Raw genomic sequence first — 19263 nt, 5'->3', positions numbered from 1 at the left:
TTTAAATAGGGCCGGGACTCGATTAAAAAAATTAATCGAATTAATTAGAGGCTTTGTAATTAATTAATCGAAATGAATCGCATTTTAATCGCATATAAATATTTGACCTGAGAACAGTGAGAAGTAATTTTTTTCACATGGATTTTTAGTATACCATTGAATAATGACTGAATACATAAGCTTAAGCAACAAAAATATTGTTTATTTTTGTTTAAGTCCAACAGACCAGTGCAATTTTTGCCATTAAGTGTAGCAATACCACATTAAGAAATGTAGTACATTTCAGAAATTCAGGTAGCCTATAGATAGGTAGACCTTCTGTAAACTATAATACTTTGGGGTTTTTAAGTAAAACACAATACTTTCAAGTACATTCAGAATATTGTTAGACTGTTAGAAAACATCTCTGGTGGAGTGTTGGTTGTGTGTGGATTGTACCCGGAGTCAGGCTTAACGTCCACGCTAGCTGCTATATGTTTTGCATTGAGGTGATACTCGATGTGCTGCAGTGATATGCGAATTCCTTGTTGCATAGCCTGCACTGAACCATGTTCTTATCGACGCTTCCATCCGTTCGTTTTTTGTAACAAAATGTCCCATCCACTGACTGGGCCAACCAACGCGGTCTCATCAGCTTCTTTCTTCATGTTCACTGTGCGGCACTGGTTTGTTGTTCAACTTGTTTGAACCAAATTTATCCGCGTTAGTTGGTGCGCCAGTATAATCGGTCCGTCTGAAACTCATCCAGTGAGAAACGTTCCGCGGTGCAAAAATAGATACGATTAAAATGCGTCAATTTTTTTAATGCGTTCATTTTTGTGTAATTAATTAATCTTAATTAACGCGTTAAAGTCCCGGCCCTAGTTTTAAAATATGTTGGACATAAATATCATGTAATATCAAATTAATTGACATAAAAGATTAGCTGGACTTTAAAAAGGTACTGTCTGTTGTAAATGGGCAAAAGTATGAACTGAACTCTGAGGATATACTGACTCAGGGACAGTCCGCTGGTTGCCATGATTTGAGACTGGTTGATGCTGTAGCCTGAAGCTAATGAGGAGTCTGTATGAGTCGTAGTGCTTGTAGCCTGTGCTTCCTGAAGGCTGCAGTGTCTGAAAACACCTCTGTCTCTCATTCGCTCGCTCAGTCTCTCTCTCTCTTTCTCTTGTTCACTCTATTACTGGCACACTCACTCACTCTCTCTCTCTCTCTTACTTACTCTCTCTCTTTTTCGCGCACTCACTCTCTCTCGCTCTCTCTTAGTCACTCACTCTCCTGCTCGCTCTTTTTTCTCTCACTACATCTCACTCACTCTCTTTTTTTCTCACACTCTCTCTTTCTCTCATGCACTCTCTTTTCCACTCTCGTGTCCTCCTCTAACCCTGTGGATGGTGTTGATGGTTTCTTGGGGGCCGTGGCAGCCATGTCATCACCTGCCACCATCACTCTCCCAACCCCCTCCCTGTCTCTCTCTCTCTCTCTTTCACGGTCTGTGTCCCTCATTTTCCCCCTCCGACTCCTTGTGTCACGCAGTAACATGGCCCAGTTTGATTCATTTCATCCCCCTCTCCTCTCTTTTGCCCTGATGGGCATTTGTCGAGCGACTGTTGAAAACCCCTTCCCTTCTAGCTGATCATACGGTTTGAAGGTGAGGTTTGACACCAGGGCCTCAGGTGACAATCTCTCACCCAACATCAGCCTCTGGGCCAACACCGCTGCAGTTTCAATCCATCTCGCTTTCTCTCCTTCCTCCCTTGTCGTTCCCTCTCTCTCTATCATTTTCTGTCTGGCCCTCTGTGTCATCTCTCTCTCACCCTCTTCCTGTCAATATCAGGGTGGTTTTGGTAGGGTTAATATAGGAGATAGTATAGTATTTAACCTCTATGGTATGCCAAATACACTGTACCTACACTATCCAGACATATATATTGTTTACAAACACATATATATATATGGGCCATTCTACCTAATTGGTGCAAAGTCAGGTCGGAAATATTTTGATTTTTTTTATGTTTTATTCCCAAAACTTTGTCCGTGTGTATATTGTACCATATCTAAAGTACACATATCTAGTAAAAGAACAGTCAATTTTTATATTGTATTTTCAGAATGTGTTGGAATGTTTTTCCTCTTCCAAACATTGTCACTACCGAAACATCACATTTACTATAGTAAAAAAGTATTATTATTGACCTGTTCAGATTGTGTTTCCTTCCCTTCTCTGAAGAGTATTTTTACAAATATTTCTTGAAGGTTTTCACAATGAAATCCATAAAAATGAAATTTTTACCAAATTTTCAAGTTCAATTTATACAATTCATCAAAATCTAAGTGTAATATTTCTTTGTAAAATGCAAAATACTGATCATATTGATTCCAGAGTTGTTGATTGATGAAATTGAACATACATTTAATCAATCAGTATCATAACATTTTAGTTGATTACTCAATATACTTAATTTTTTACAAAACATCTAGTGTTTCAGTAGTGCTGCACTGTTTCGGTAGTGACTGCACTGTTGGATGGATGTTCATTTCTCTCCCAAAATCTTCCAAAAGGTGCTCTGGGCCGCCCTTTAGTCCACACAACACATTTATTTAAAAATTATGGGATTGAACTGCTTACCATTTCATTTTGTCACTACCGAAATCATCAGGTCACTACCATATGTTTCGGTAGTGACTGTTTCGGTAGTGACAATTCTAGCTAACTTTAAGTATAAATAAAGAATTCTAGGAAGCACACAGCTTGCAAACAAATCTTTGAAGAGGTGTACACACATTCAAACATAAGATTTCGCATGAAACCCCAAAAGGATTACTTAATTGAAGAAAACATGGGTTTCGGTAGTGACAATTCTTAAGGTTACACGTTGATTTTCAGACTTTGGAACACATTTATATAAAAACTATGGGATTTAGCTACTTACCATTCAACCATGAGGGACAGGGATGCAGTGTCACTGCATGGTCAAAAATGCAGGGTCGTGGCTAAAACACAGGCTCAGCCAATGGACTAAAACTCTTGTGTTTCGGTAGTGACATGAAAACTGGGGACATGATTTTTTGAGTATAGTTTATTTATTTAAAAATTAAACCCACAATAAATCTAAATATTCCAAGTTCTGTTTAAACCCAATCATAAAGATCTTTGAAATTAGATAATTGAAAAAAATCTAAAAAAATTTAAAAGTGTTATTTACAGGCATTGAAATTAATTTAGATGTCAGGGTTGGGGACAGCTACTTCCCAATAGAAAGTCCCCTTTAAATGATGATTTTGTATATATTTAGGTTATCACTATCTCATTTAAAGGGATAGTTCGGGATTTTTGACATGAATCTCTATGGCATCCCCCATCACCAGTGTCATGCAATCACGCTGACTTACCGACCGCAGCGTCCTGTGAGCAGAGTTCTCGTCCAGTTTTCGAAAGTTGATTCGCGAAAGTTTGATTTGCCAAAGTTGCCTGAGAGAAACGTCCGTCACAGGAAAACGATGAAAACTGAGACATTTGATAAAATTGACATAAAGCATCGTTTTCCTGTGACGGACGTTTCTCTCAGGCAACTTTGGCAAATCAAACTTTCGCGAATCAACTTTCGAGAATCAAACAGGTAGACCCTAGCTGTGAGTTTGCGGTATCGTGCGTACTGAAAATAGGGCGTGATAACGAGGTGTGACTTTTTCCACTACCATGTTTTTGGGATGCAAATATATCACTCTTTTGAACACATAATGTTTTGGGAAGAGAAACTTTTTATTTTGCTGGGTGTAGCAAACCTGCCGGACTACTTTCGGTTTGACCAAAACTGGACGAGAACTCTGCTCACAGGACGCTGCGGTCGGTAAGTCAGCGTGATTGCATGACACTGGTGATGGGGGATGCCATAGAGATTCATGTCAAAAATCCCGAACTATCCCTTTAATACATTGGGTTTATATAGACCATAACATTTTCTTAGTAAATATCTATGCCTAAATACCTAATTGTTTTGTAAATAGTTTTTATTGTTGAGGGACTGCATATTACACAAATTCCCTCGCTGTCTCTCTGCACCACTCCATTCTCACCCCTCCTTTCTTCTCACACCTCTTAGACTCTTCTGCCTTTGCCACCCTCCTCTTCCTCCTCCTCCTCCTCCTGCTCCCATGGCCTCCCACTCTCATCACCTTCACAGTAATTTCACACTTCCATACATCTCTGTTAGCAATTCACATTCCCTCACATGCTGCTCCAAACTGCCTACACTCTGTGGTCTGTTTGAGAGGCAAAGAGTACTGGTAGTACTTTGAGGCTCCTCCATGTCTGCATCTATAGAGATTTACCAGTGGACATGATTGAGTATAGTGAGTGTGATGGTAGAGGGGAGAGAGATAGACAGAGTCTCTGTCTCTGTCCTCACGTGTAATTATGGCTGCGGTCCCTCGAGTCCTCTTGAGACTGTCCGTCCACTATCAATTCTCTGCAGCCTTCATGCGAGCCGGTATGGCATCGTGCTTGTATCAGCAAGCATTGAAGGACGAGAGAGTTTGATGCACTGCCTTTCACTGTCAGTCACGCACACACTCACACACGCACGCACACACACACACACACACACACACACACACACACACACACACACACACACACACACACACACACACACACACACACAAACACACACACAAACACAAACAAACACAAACAGACATACCTAGTGATAGTATCTGAGAAATAGAAGATCAATTATTCAATGTAAATCCACAGTCAAAAGCTATGTTAATTATAAACTTCCTGTGTATTGTGTAAGAACCCAAATGGTCACAGCTCCTAGATGCCCTGATCACTGTGGGAAGTGATAAACACTTCAGGCCAGGAACTCTTCATTTAAATATAGATTATCTTAGCCCTTCTGTCTCTTAGATAGATATTAGCATTCTGGTAACCATCCACTAGCCTGGTGACACCAGCCTACGTATTTCCGCCTGAATTGATTTCAAGCTCATACTCAGTCTGGCCTAACCCCGTTGACAATCGTCTCCAGGACTCAAAATTTTGTAGGACCAATCAGCGAACAGTTCAGAGCTGTGACGCAAAACTCGCCTTGGAGGAAAAGACACGAAAAGCTATCGGAAAAGTTGTCTCAACTCTCGAGAACATCAGAAAATTAAAAGGAGAACAAGAGTATTTTCTTGTAAGTTTTATGATTGGAAAGGACGTCGTACCTCTTCTCCCAACTGGCTTTGGGAAGAGTTTAATCTACCGAATGCTTACTAAACGTTGCTGATTGGTTAAGGGAACTCCAATGATTTTAAACCTCAAGATAAGCACCCGCCTATCTCGGAAACCAAAATGCATTGGGTTGGCCCAGACTGAAAGACGGAATGAAATGGAGTCACAGGCTGGTAATGGCCAGGCTAACCATCCACTCCCACATGTTGTATAGGTTAAATACAGGAGACCTCTCATCAGTTAGTTAGTGAGAAACAGGCTAGGTGAAACTATCTGTTAGTTGAAGCTTGGTTTCGTCTCTCTCTCCTCTGATGCATCATTGTAAGATTAAACCTGAGTATTTGACATTCAATTTTCACTTGACTGAGTCTCCGTTGATAAGGATAAATCTATATCCTTTTACTAGATTAATTAATGTAATGCATTCAAACAAAAGCTCACACACTATTTGTTTCAATTAGTCTCTTTCAGTCCCAGATAATAAAGATTTACAGGCATACTCATGTAAGTTAATATCTTTCTCTGTCAATGTCTGCCTCACTCACTCACACACACACATACACATACATCCACTTACACCTATGGAGGACCAAACCTGCCATATTTACAAATGAATGAATAAATAAACAAATGTCCACATCCATGCATTTAGACAGAAATATATGGATAAATATATTAATTAATGCACAATTGTCAATCAAAGTTACTTTTAATTTATGTATGTATTTATTTATTCATTCATATATTTATTCATTTATTTATTCATTCATTCATTCATTCATTTATTTATTTATTCAATCATTTATTAATTAATTAATTAATTAATTCATTCATTCATTCATTCATTTATTTATTTATTCATTCATTCATTCGTTGTTCCCAATATGATGAGAGGAGGCCAGTAGGCGTGGAAACTGACGTTCAGACATTTTGCAATCAATCCAGAGCCGATGTAATGATATGGCTTCGTATGAGATCAACAGGTTATTGCTCACAGGTTGTGCTTTATGTAGGGTGACCAGACGTCCTCTTTTACCCGGACATTCCGAGACCTAAAAAATGTTGGGATTCCAAAATGGTCCGGGATTTTGTGCATCGGATATTTGTGTTTCTGGGTCTTTCACAAACTCGTTTTTACGCCCTAACAAGTTTTGGAAAGGGTATCTCCCTTATGTTCCACCCTCTTGCGAGAGCTGTGACTAGAGAGAACTGTCTTAAGTCGACCGCCATCCCAGTGTTGCCAGATGCACAATAATGATCCTCCAAATACGATCATTTTGAGCATTTGGCACGATACTGAGCATTTTGCCGGCCCCACTAGGTGCATTGTGGTGCATTGTTTACAATAACAGTGATTTCCTTCGCAGGAATGGTACCCCATATTCAAAACCATAGTAGGCTAAGTTAACAAATATTGCCTAGGAAAAGTGATATGCGTGATAGCCCGATGAGCGTCTCAGCTGCGCAAATTTAAAGCTCTGTGTGTTTTGTGGCACTTAAAGTAGTTCTAAAGTGTGCAAGGGGGACTTTTTTTTCCACAATATTGAGATTTCGGAATATTGGCCTTTCGGAACACTGGGCCGTCCCCAGAGTGCCTACGGGACTTGTAGATCTGACACAAGGTAGGCTACAATACTGAGAGATTAGAGGGACATGTCGTTCTTACTACAATACAATACTGAGAGATTAGAGGGACACGTCGCTTTTGTTCGCATTTCCAAAGCCCAAAACATAGGAGGAAAGATGCCAGCTGTGGATTAAACACTGTGGGAGACCCCACTCCCAACTCAATAAATCGCAAAATACACATATGTCTGCTCCAAAATAAATTAAGCTGCTTGCAGTTAGCTAGCTATCTATCGCTAGTTATGATGACCAACTATCTAGTTGAGAGAACATCCCCTAACAGTTATGGTTTATGGCAACTAGTATTATTACCATCAGAAGTGCATAACTAGTCTCTACAACAAATGTGTTAATGTTAAAATCAAAATGTTAATGTTACTGTTTAAAAAATTGCACTCTGAGCTATCCTAGCTACTAGTGATAGCAAACGCCAGCTAGTTGCCAGGAGCTTAACACACTGCATCAATGTTGAACAAAACGTCCCAAAAGGCCATTATGAACTTTTTATATTTAAATCTTTGCAGCATTTTGTGAATGGGAAGCCTACCCCTGAGTATCCCATGGTATGCATAAAGCACAACCTGAGAGCAATAACCTGGCGATCTGATAGTATACCATAGCATTAAATCAGTATCATCAAGGCTCTGGATTGATTGCAAAATGTCTGAACGTCAGTTTCCACGTCAGTTTCCACGCCTACTGGCAGTACCGGTTCTTTCAATACGCACACTACGCACGTTGCGTAGGGCCCCGCAAATGTATTACTTATAATAAAGGCCCCGTGGGGAAAAAAAAAAAACGTGACAACATAACTGTCCGTCGCGGACGTCAGATAGCTACCCATGCGCATCATTGCATTATCAGTGTAGAAAGATGAAGCGGAGCTATCCCTCGGGGAATGAAAAAAGGAAGAGGAAGGAACTTGAAAATGAACTGCGGGAGCAGCAGTCAGGTAAAGCCTTTAACTCTCCTCTCCAGTTCCGTTCTGCTAGCAACGATAACCCACAATAACCCCAGGAAGTAAAAAGAAACAAGGAAGTAAAATACGTTTTTTGTATCAAATGAAAGGTTTTTACAACAAACAGCCCTGTAAATCGTCTGGGTTGTATAAAAACCTTTTTTATGGAACGAGTTTTTGTTGCATTTGTCGTAATTATCGGGAAAATAGTTGAAAGCGTGTTTGAAAGCTATTGTAGCCTAATTGTCAGTATAAAGTCTGATTCTGACTACTTGCTAGATCATTGTTTATAATAGTATTGTGTTATCTGTGCGTTATATTAACTTGTTTTAAATCAAGGTGAGGTATAGTAAATTACTTTTAAACGTACATGATACTTTTAGCTGAAAACTATATTAAAAAATAATGTATTTGATCAGTGCACTTGCATTAGAGCAAAACAGGATTACAAAAACATAGGCTATGACCATTGCATATAGTATACATATTTGGTACTGTTTAGAAGTTACTTTAAAATGGTTATACGATACCATTGACTAGGCAGGCCTATGTATAAGATTGAAAAAAAAACTAACCTTTAATAACCAGGACTACATTATGAAAGCACAGGTTTTACTTCACTTTAAATCATATCTTCTGCAGACATGCACCCTCTCAAACTGTCTATATTTGTATTGGTGCTATTTGTATTAAAAGTGTAGGCCTATATTTTTTATATTCTCCTATTTTGGATTCAGTATAGGTCCAATGTAATCAAATTATACCTAATTATACCTATTATGAAGTGTCTGTTGAAATTCAAGAGGAAATTATGGATAAATAGTGGTTCCATGTCTTCTATTGACCAGCCTCAGATTATATACCTGATGTGTCTCTGGTGGTGGTTAAATAAATCTTAGTGTTATTTTCTTTTTGAGTATGTATACTCTTCACTAACTGTTGTATATCACCCCTATTACATGATGAGCATGATATCGACAGGAGTCTGCCACTGAATATGCTCCTCTGTCTGTTGAGAGTACTGTGTATTGGTTGGTGGACATTGTCCAAGATGGTCAGCAACCTACTCAGGGTCCTTCTCTCCGCCACTGATGTGAGGCAGTCCAGTTCAATGCCAACAACAGCTACCGCCTTCCTCACCAGCCTCTCCAGTCGCCATGCATCCCTCTTCTTTATGCTGCCACCCTAGCACACCACAGCCTAAAAAAGGACGTTGGCAACAACAGGCTGGTAAAACATGCGCAGGAGTTTGTTGCAGACAAGGACCTCAACCTCCACAGGAAGTAGAGCCGGCTCTGACCCTTCTTGCATCAGCGTTGGCTGACCAGTCCAGTTTATTGTCCAGATACACTCCGAAGTATTTGTAGGTGTTAGCCAACTCCACACTGACCCCCTCGATGGAGACTGGAAGCAGAGGAGGCTGAGACCTCCTAAAGTCCACCGCCATGTCCTTGGTCTTAGTGGTGTTTAGCTGCAGGTGGTTGTGCCTGCACCACTGCATAAAGTTGTGAAGTAGGTGAAGTCCGATGTGTACAAGAGCGTTGGTCCCCTGTGGAGTGCCGGTGCTGCACAGCACATTCTCAGAAACTGTGGCCTCTCCATCAGGTGGTCAATGATCCAGGATACCAGGTATACGTTCACACCCGTCTGCACCAGCTTGTCACTCAGTCGGAGGGGCTGGATGGTGCAGTCTGTAATCAACTCCATACCTCTCTCCACTCTCCCATCACACTCTCCTTTCTTTACACACCTCTCTCCTCCTTACTTCTCTCCCTATCACACACTCCCTTCTTTACACACCTCTCTCCTCACAATCTTAAGTTTCATCAGCAATGTGTGATATGTGTCATATGGCCCTGCCATTGAAGATAATGCATTTTCACCTGTGGGTAGGCCTATGTTAAAAGTATTGTGGAGCATTCAGTGACGTAAATCTCAACTACTTCTCACATTTTATTTAATGTTTGTAGTGTCCTAAACATATTCCACCCCCCTTTTATTGAGACACAATCTTTAGTTTCTTCAGCAAAGTGTGATATGTGTCATATGGCCCTGCCATTAAAGTTAATGCATTATCGCCTGTTTGTAGGCCTATGTTTAAAGTATTGTGGATCATTCAGTGACGTAAATCTCAACTACTTCTCACATTTTATTTAATGTTTGGAGTGTCCTGAACATATTCCACCCCCCTTTTATTGAGACACAATCTTTAGTTTCTTCAGCAAAGTGTGAAACGTGTCACATGGCCCTGCCCTTGAAGATAATGCATTTTCGCCTGTTTGTAGGCCTATGTTTAAAGTATTGTAGATCATTCAGTGACGTAAATCTCAACTACTTCTCACATTTTATTTAATGTTTGGAGTGTCCTTAACATATTGCACCCCCCTTTTATTGAGACACAATCTTTACTTTCTTCAGCAAAGTGTGATATGTGTCATATGGCCCTGCCATTAAAGTTAATGCATTTTCGCCTGTTTGTAGGCCTATGTTTAAAGTATTGTGGATCATTCAGTGACGTAAAGCTCAACTACTTCTCACATTTTATTTAATGTTTGGAGTGTCCTGAACATATTCCACCCACTTTCATTGAGACACAATCTTTAGTTTCATCAGCATAGTGTGATATGTGTCATATGGTCCTGCAATTGAAAATACTGCATTATCGCCTGTTTGTAGGCCTATGTTTAAAGTATTGTGGATCATTCAGTGACGTAAATCTCAACTACTTCTCACATTTTATTTAATGTTTGGAGTGTCCTTAACATATTCCAACCCCCTTTTATTGAAACACAATCTTTAGTTTCTTCAGCAAAGTGTGATATGTGTCATATGGCCCTGCCATAAAAGATATTGCATTTTCGCCTGTTTGTAGGCCTATGTTTAAAGTATTGTGGATCATTCAGTGACGTAAATCTCAACTACTTCACACATTTTATTTAATGTTTGGAGTGTCCTTAACATATTCCACCCCCCTTTTATTGAGACACAATATTTAGTTTCTTCAGCAAAGTGTGATATGTGTCATATGGCCCTGCCATAAAAGATATTGCATTTTCGCCTGTTTGTAGGCCTATGTTTAAAGAATTCTGGATCATTCAGTGACGTAAATCTCAACTACTTCTCACATTTCATTTAATGTTTGGAGTGTCCTGAACATATTCCACCCCACTTTCATTGAGACACAATCTTTAGTTTCATCAGCATAGTGTGATATGTGTCATATGGTCCTGCAATTGAAAATACTGCATTTTCGCCTATTTGTAGGCCTATGTGTAAAGAATTGTGGATCATTCAGTGACGTAAATCTCAATTACTTCTCACATTTATTTAATGTTTGGAGTGTCCTTAATCTATTCCACCCCCCTTTTATTGAGACACAATCTTTAGTTTCTTCAGCAAAGTGTGATATGTGTCATATGGCCCTCCCATTAAAGTTAATGCATTTTCGCCTGTTTGTAGGCCTATGTTTAAAGAATTCTGGATCATTCAGTGACGTAAATCTCAACTACTTCTCACATTTCATTTAATGTTTGGAGTGTCCTGAACATATTCCACCCCACTTCATTGAGACACAATCTTTAGTTTCATCAGCATAGTGTGATATGTGTCATATGGTCCTGCAATTGAAAATACTGCATTTTCACCTGTTTGTAGGCCTATGTTTAAAGAATTCTGGATCATTCAGTGACGTAAATCTCAACTACTTCTCACATTTCATTTAATGTTTGGAGTGTCCTGAACATATTCCACCCCACTTTCATTGAGACACAGTCTTTAGTTTCATCAGCATAGTGTGATATGTGTCATATGGTCCTGCAATTGAAAATACTGCATTATCGCCTGTTTGTAGGCCTATGTTTAAAGTATTGTGGATCATTCAGTGACGTAAATCTCAATTACTTCTCACATTTTATTTAATGTTTGGAGTGTCCTTAACATATTCCACCTCCCTTTTATTGAGACACAATCTTTAGTTTCTTCAGCAAAGTGTGATATGTGTCATATGGCCCTGCCATTAAAGTTAATGCATTTCCGCCTGTTTGTAGGCCTATGTTTAAAGTATTGTGGATCATTCAGTGACGTAATTCTCAACTACTTCTCACATTTTATTTAATGTTTGGAGTGTCCTTAACATATTCCACCCCCCTTTTATTGAGACACAATTTTTAGTTTCTTCAGCAAAGTATGATATGTGTCATATGGCCCTGCCATTAAAGTGAATGCATTTTCGCCTGTTTGTAGGCCTATGTTTAAAGTATTGTGGATCATTCAGTGACGTAAATCTCAACTACTTCTCACATTTTATTTAATGTTTGGAGTGTCCTGAACATATTCCACCCCCCTTTTTATTGAAACACAATCTTTTGTTTCTTCAGCAAAGTGTGAAACGTGTCACATGGCCCTGCCATTGAAGATAATGCATTTTCGCCTGTTTTTAGGCCTATGTTTAAAGAATTCTGGAGCATTCAGGGACGTAAATCTCAACTACTTCTCACATTTTATTTAATGTTTGGAGTGTCCTTAACATATTCCACCCCCCTTTTATTGAGACACAATCTTTAGTTTCTTCAGCAAAGTGTGATATGTGTCATATGGCCCTGCCATTAAAGTAAATGCATTTTCGCCTGTTTGTAGGCCTATGTTTAAAGTATTGTGGATCATTCAGTGACGTAAATCTCAACTACTTCTCACATTTTATTTAATGTTTGGAGTGTCCTGAACATATTCCAGCCCCTTTTATTGAAACACAATCTTTTGTTTCTTCAGCAAAGTGTTAAACGTGTCACATGGCCCTGCCATTGAAGATAATGCATTTTCGCCTGTTTGTAGGCCTATGTTTAAAGAATTCTGGAGCATTCAGGGACGTAAATCTCAACTACTTCTCACATTTTATTTAATGTTTGGAGTGTCCTGAACATATTCCATCCCCCTTTTATTGAGACACAATCTTTAGTTTCTTCAGCAAAGTGTGATATGTGTCACATGGCAATACCCTGGCATTGGAGATAATCCTTTTTCACCTGTGTGATCTGTGTGTCAAGTGTTACTTCACAGTGAATGACCAGAATAATTACTGTTAAACATATTTTACCCTTTCTTTACAGTGTACTGAACATGTTCAACCAACTTTAATCGAGGTATAATCCTTTAATTAGCAGATTGTGGTGTGTTTTACTGTTTCTTACTATAATAATTGCAAAATGTCCTATTTAGTCAGTGTTCCGTTTATTTAAACTTGAAAATCATACTTTTGTAACATCAGTGAATCGTTTTTAACCCATTTTGATGTTTCTATGAAATTAATCTTTCTGACAGTTAAGAAACACAGGGTTAATAAGGCGCTTTTATTTTGAAAAATCGTAACCGGAAGTTGCTCAAGCTCATTTGACTATAGTTGCTCACAGAACGCTGCTCTCCTCTCCTGGTGGGAGAGAGGGAGGGACAGTCCGTGTTAGACCTTCATCAACAGGGCGGTTGAGATCCCCGGTCTCTGTGTGCGTCTTGCTAGCTTCTATAATTTTAGTTGTAGCCTTGTATAGTTACAACTGCACTTAACAAAATTGAAAGTAATGGATACATATTGACTAAGATTGAAGTTTGTTTGCTTGGATAGCCCACAGGCAAATATAGACGCAGATACGATTTATTCTTGGTGAATAAATACAAATATTATGACAATGGTGCTAAATAATAAACACTTAATAATAGAGTGAGATCATACCGAGAAATATCAAACTGTTGCTTGAAGTATTGGTTTGATGTTTCGAGGTTAGGACGTTGTTTATTATGGCATTTTACTCTCCTTTCATTTTATAAAGACACGGTCATTGTAAATCGAAAACATGTCGTTTTGTTAAGCTCAAGTCTTCTCACGACTCAATTTGTTTGCCTAGCAACCACTTCAACAGAAAACGGACAATATGGATCTGCTAAATAAAATGGTTTTAATTCCAACACAAGTGCAATATATTTAAAGGGTGGATGAGTCGAAGCACTGGGTGTCAGGTGCGACGGTTGAACATTTTGGGGGTTCAGTTAGGAGGGCCCCTTGGCAGAATTTTGCCTAGGGCCCCATGGAGGTCTGAACCGGCTCTGCCTACTGGCCTCCTCTCATTATCATATTGGGAACAACGAATGAATGAATAAATAAATGAATGAATGAATGAATGAATAAATACATGAATAAATGAATGAATGAATAAATGTGTGTGTGTGTGTGTGTGTGTGTGTGTGTGTGTGCGTGTCAGGAGGCAGCTTTCAGATTGACAGTAAAGCCGCTGCTCTCTCAGCTTGGCTCCCTCAGCACTACCTTTCACTCAGTGCTTGTCTCAGCCTCTCCTTCCATTTAGTGGGGTTGGCTTTTGTAAATATGTATTTGTCTCTGGTGATGTTTCATTTATGTCACACTCTTTCTATCTGTTCAAATCCCTGCATGTTTGTCATAAAATTCTCAAATTCAGATCCACATTTTGATTTGGCAAATATGTTGCCCGTAAGTATTGGATCTTAGCTAAATAAAGAGCTGAAATAAAAACAGTTTTTGGCTGTGATTATAAGCTATGCTAACTCTTATTCTCACCTTGCTCGTCTTTCTTACTGTTTGTCTGTTTGTCTTTCCGTCTGTCTCTCTCTCTCTCTCTCTCTCTCTCTCTCTCTCTCTCTCCCTCTCTCCCTCTCTCCCTCTCTCTCTCTCTCTCTCTCTCTGTGTTTAGATTCATTTTGATGGCTGGACAGATGAGTATGACTACTGGGTGGACACGGACAGCCCAGACATCCACCCGGCAGGCTGGTGCGCCAAAACCGGACACCCCCTCCAGCCCCCCATCAGTGAGTCTCTGCCTCTGTGTCACCCCTTCAGTCCTGGACACTGACAATACTCTCTCTCTCTCTCTCTATCTCTCTCTCTCTCTATCTCTCTTCTCTCTTTCCTTCTCCCCGACTCTCCTTCCTTATCTCCCCCACCTTCTCTCGCTTTCTGTCTTTCAGCCACTCTCTTTTCCCTCTTTCTCTTTCTCTACCTCTGTCAGTGTCTTCTTTCACAATAAGATGTTCCCTCCATCTTTCTTTCTTTCTTCTTGACGTCTCGCTCAAGCTTTCTGAAATTGAGGCACTCTCAGAGCACTTCATCTGTCTGTCTGTCTGGTTGGTTGGCGGGTGTGAATAGGGATGTGCTCTGTCTGGCCATTGATTTGTTGTGATTGTAGCCCTGGTGTGCAGGTGAAGGACTTTCTTTTAAAAAGCTCTTTACACAGGGAAAAAAAAACCTCATAGCTGGCTGATGGAGTTGAGTGCTTTTTCTCTCTCTCTATCCACCTACCTATTTGTCTATCTATCCATTTGCTCTTTTTCTCATTTGCTTCTTGAAAGACATAATGCAGTGTTCTGTCTCTCCCTCTCTCCCTCTCTTCCTCTCTGTCCATCTTTCTGTCTATTTGTCTATCTTCCCATTTGCTCTTTTCTCATTTGTCTGCCTGCCAAGCCTCTTTCCGCGTCCAATCTCTCATTCTCTCCGATATCTCTGGTCAATTGTATTCAGTGGTGAAGGTGAAAGCCGAACAATGAACTTTTCCCATCGCCACTTCTTCCTGCTAATTCCTTCCCTCTGCATCGGTGTCCATGGTAACAGGGAAGCCGTTGCGTGCTTAAAAGACACGGCAGTCGGCAGGTGCTGAATACATTCCTATCTTTATAGGAATGGAGAAGAGAAAGGAAGAATAGGCATAGACAGAGAGCAATTGTGTGTGGGTGTCTGTGTGTCTGTGTGTTTGTGTGTCTGTGAGTCTGTGTGTGTGTGTGTGTGTGTGTGTGTGTGTGTGTGTGTGTGTGTGTGTGTGTGTGTGTGTGTGTGTGTGTGTGTGTGTGTGAGAAAGAGAGGTAGAAAGAGAGTGCCAGGTCACCTTGTCCTAATAAAGTGTTCTCAACCTCCTCTTCGTACCATCTCCCACTTCCAGTCCTGTATACTTTAACCATGTGAGTTTGACCACATGAAATGCCTGTCTGATTTCATAGCTAATTATGGATAGATGTGACTGCTATTCCAATGTTTATGTGCTCTCTGCTAATTACATGTGCTCTTTTAAGTCTCATCCCTCACCGCTTTCTCTCACCTCCCTCTCTCTCTTCATCCTTTCTTATCCAGTCTTTTTCTCCACTCTCTCGATCTGCTGTTTTGCTTTCTCCTCTGTCTTCTATGTTGAATATCTTTCTGTCTGTGAACCATCTTTCCTCTTCATCATCTTTTATCTATCTGTCTATCTATCTTTCTATCTATCTATCTATCTATCTAACACACTCCCTCTCTCTGCATCCCTCAGGTCCACAGGAGATGTTTGAGTCGTCGGAGCAGGGCGGCTGCCCCACCCCTGGGTGTAAGGGCGTGGGCCACATCAAAGGGGCTCGCTACTCTGGACACCACAGGTAAGCAGGTCGCCACGCAAGCTTCACTCGTCCCCCTCTCAACACTCTCCTCAGACCCACTCTCCTTATCCCCACAGGGTCTGGGCGGCCATGTGGTTATCAGTCGGAGAGGGTGCTGTGGTTGGGGAATTGGATTTGTTCCCTTTAGATGATTTGTATTGATATAGTGCATATTTGAAGCTCACTGCAAGACTATCTCAGTGTTCAAACAACAAGTCACTACCTTTATACATAAAACAGCCCGTCTTTGTAGACAAAGATCCTTTTCAGACTTTCTGCAGACATACCAGGTTGCTTTCAATCAGAATGAGCAATACAGAGACATCACCCGTAAGTTAAGAATCGTGACTTGACTGAGAAGAATATTGGATTTCAGCCGCAGTGCATATTCTCTTTTGCTATCTCTGTAAAGTACAGCAATAGAAAGGCCTGCTGGGCTCCGTCTCAGTGGTGAAGATAAGCAGGCTACAGACTTACAGAACTGCCCTTGTCAGCACACTCTAATATGTGTTCCCCTTCATTACTGGCACATGGACAGGGCCTCTGATTGTCCCCTCAGTGACTGTGAGGTGGGAGCAGCGCATGAGCCAACCCTGACTGCAGTGCTCTTGCTGTAAAATGCTACGGTGCAGTGCGTCTCTGCTAATTAGCTGTGCCGATAAAGGCACTGAGTGTCACTTCCCCCCTAGCATTTGACACACCACCAATAGTCCACCAATATCACCCAGGCTACTTCACACTCTTTTCTCCTCTTTCTATTTTCTCCTCTTTTTCTGTTCTGCCTTACAAACACACTTACACACACACACACACACACACACACACACACAATTGTACACATATACCCATGCTGAGCATCACACAAGACACACACACCCACACACAAACAAAAATTAGGTAACACCCACCCAAGCAAAGAAACCTCCATCTTCCTTGTCACTTCCAAGTCTAAAAAGATGCTACCATACGCAGAAAACATTTCCACCAGCACACAATGACTCCCGGCAATGAGTCGCCAGCTCAAAAAAACCTCCCAACTTTCTGAAAGATGGAGCCACTCCTCAAGGCAGCACCTCTTAAAGGAGAGAAGGCCTACTCCCTCCCGTGCATACCTCCAGAGTTGTCCCATTTGGGCTCTTAGGACAGGGAAGGCTTCTTTGCCTATGATGTGAAGTTGTATGTGTGATAAGTGAAAATCCTGCAATGTCCTTGGCCTGCTTGAAATCAGTCATTATCTCTCTACCTCCTGGTTCTGAAGATGTGATAATTAGCGCAGCCATATGGGTAAGGGCTATTACTGGAGAATCAGGCCCTTGCCTGTGTTGTAATGATGTGGGCTACTCAGTTGGGTCTCAGGCTAGCATTCCTGGAAAGAATCACAGACACAATAAATAACTATTTTGCAATTATAAATCTTTTAAATAAAAAATTAAACATTTATGTTTTTCCCCATTTATGATTGTATTATTATAACTTAGTGATTCTAGCAGGGAGTCATTCATTGTGACTAGTATGTTCAATTGCTTGCCCGTTGATGTTGCCCATACAATGCCCAGTGTGTCATGCGCTAAAAGCCTGCTAGGAGATGACTAATTCTAATTAGGAGGGGGTTGGAGGAGGTCAGTTGACATTGTTTGTTTGTGTGTTTGTTTGCAAATGAAGGAATAATAAGCGGGCAGCTGGAAGAAAACTTTAGGAGGAAGATAATGACGCAGATCCCTCATTATGCTAAAGCTGGCTGCAGCAGAAAGATTGAAGCACTGATAAGGAAAGAAAGAGACAGAGAGAGAAGCTGAGAGAAAAAACACAATGAGAGAGAGACAGAGAGAGAGAGAGACAGTTGGACAACGGAAGAGACGGAGGAAATGCAAAAGGGAAAAGAGCAAGAGAAACTGAATTGGAGGGGAAGATGAAAGACAGAGATAGGGGAAACAAAGATAGATGGCTCACCTCAATTTCTCTTCCCGCAATCTTCCAGCACGCACAGCGTGACAGACATATTTATTCAGCTTACACTTATTTATATGCTAATAGCTTTAATCCACTACAGTATAGCCTACCCAAGCCACTGTGGATATACCAATGGAGAAATAGCACTTGAAAGAAGCATCTCACACCATTGAGGAGCAGTCAGGCAAACAGTGAAGTGAACACTAAAGCTAAACACATTGCTTATTTATTTATTTTTCAGTGCTGAAAGATTCATTGTGTCTGGTTTATTATGGTTTAAAGTGCAAGTTCTAGTTCAGTATTTCAGAATGGAATCCTTTCCTGAGATTAGGCTGCTATTCTTATTTATATTTTTTATTTACGAAAACGAAAACATGAAGTAGAAGAGAAGTAATTTATGAGTAGCAGAAGCATATATTTTCAGCCCATTAAATTATGTTCTGGACAAAGCCAGCCTCAGGGTAACTGAGGCGTTAGTATTCACTGCATAATTCTTTCCCTCCGGCAACCAGAGGAGACAAAAAAACGTGCCCCTCCATATACTAGATAGTAAAGAAAAGGTTTGAGACCTGTCAGTGCAGAAGCTGATGTGAAGTGGCAGGCCCAGTCGTTTGTAGTGGGCCCCCTCTCGTCATCTATCTCATCCTGACCACACCTTACCACATATTGTCTCCCGTTTCAGCGCGGTGGGCTGCCCATACTCCGACATCAACATCAACAAGGACTCTGTGCTGCCAGACCGGCTGAGCGGGGAGATGCCAGGCAGCACGCCAGGCGTGGGCAGGCCCAGGAGGGTGGAGCCCAGCCCAGAGACCTCCACCGGCATGCCAGAGTAAGTCTCAAACATGGTAGAATGGGAACTGCACTGTTGTCTGCCGTAACTGAGACGTGTCTTGGTATGATGTTATACGACACTCAGTTTAGACTAAGCTCGACTATTTTGGTCGGCGAGTTGTGCTGCTATGCTGTGATGTAGTTTTAGGATGATGTGATGTTGTACTAGTATGCTGACATGTCGTTCCACATCACTGTGATGTAGTTGAGCAGTGCTTTGCTGTTCCTGTAGTGCGCTAATGTTGCTCTGGTTGTC

General features: G+C 40.8%; 1 protein-coding gene across 1 annotated transcript in view; it reads left to right on the top strand.

The window, feature by feature from the left end:
• Positions 1-19263, top strand: part of l3mbtl3 (L3MBTL histone methyl-lysine binding protein 3) — a 57182-nt gene that overhangs the window by 27320 nt on the left and 10599 nt on the right. The window contains exons 15-17 of the mRNA XM_080833722.1: positions 14519-14633; positions 16121-16223; positions 18856-19005. Coding sequence (XP_080689848.1) covers positions 14519-14633; positions 16121-16223; positions 18856-19005 — 368 coding nt within the window. The remainder of the gene's footprint in view (positions 1-14518; positions 14634-16120; positions 16224-18855; positions 19006-19263) is intronic.

Source organism: Sprattus sprattus, assembly GCF_963457725.1.
Source record: "Sprattus sprattus genome assembly, chromosome: 2".
NCBI lineage: Eukaryota > Metazoa > Chordata > Actinopteri > Clupeiformes > Clupeidae > Sprattus > Sprattus sprattus.
Note: the sequence above shows the minus strand (reverse complement) of the source record. Positions and strands in the feature narration are given on the sequence as shown.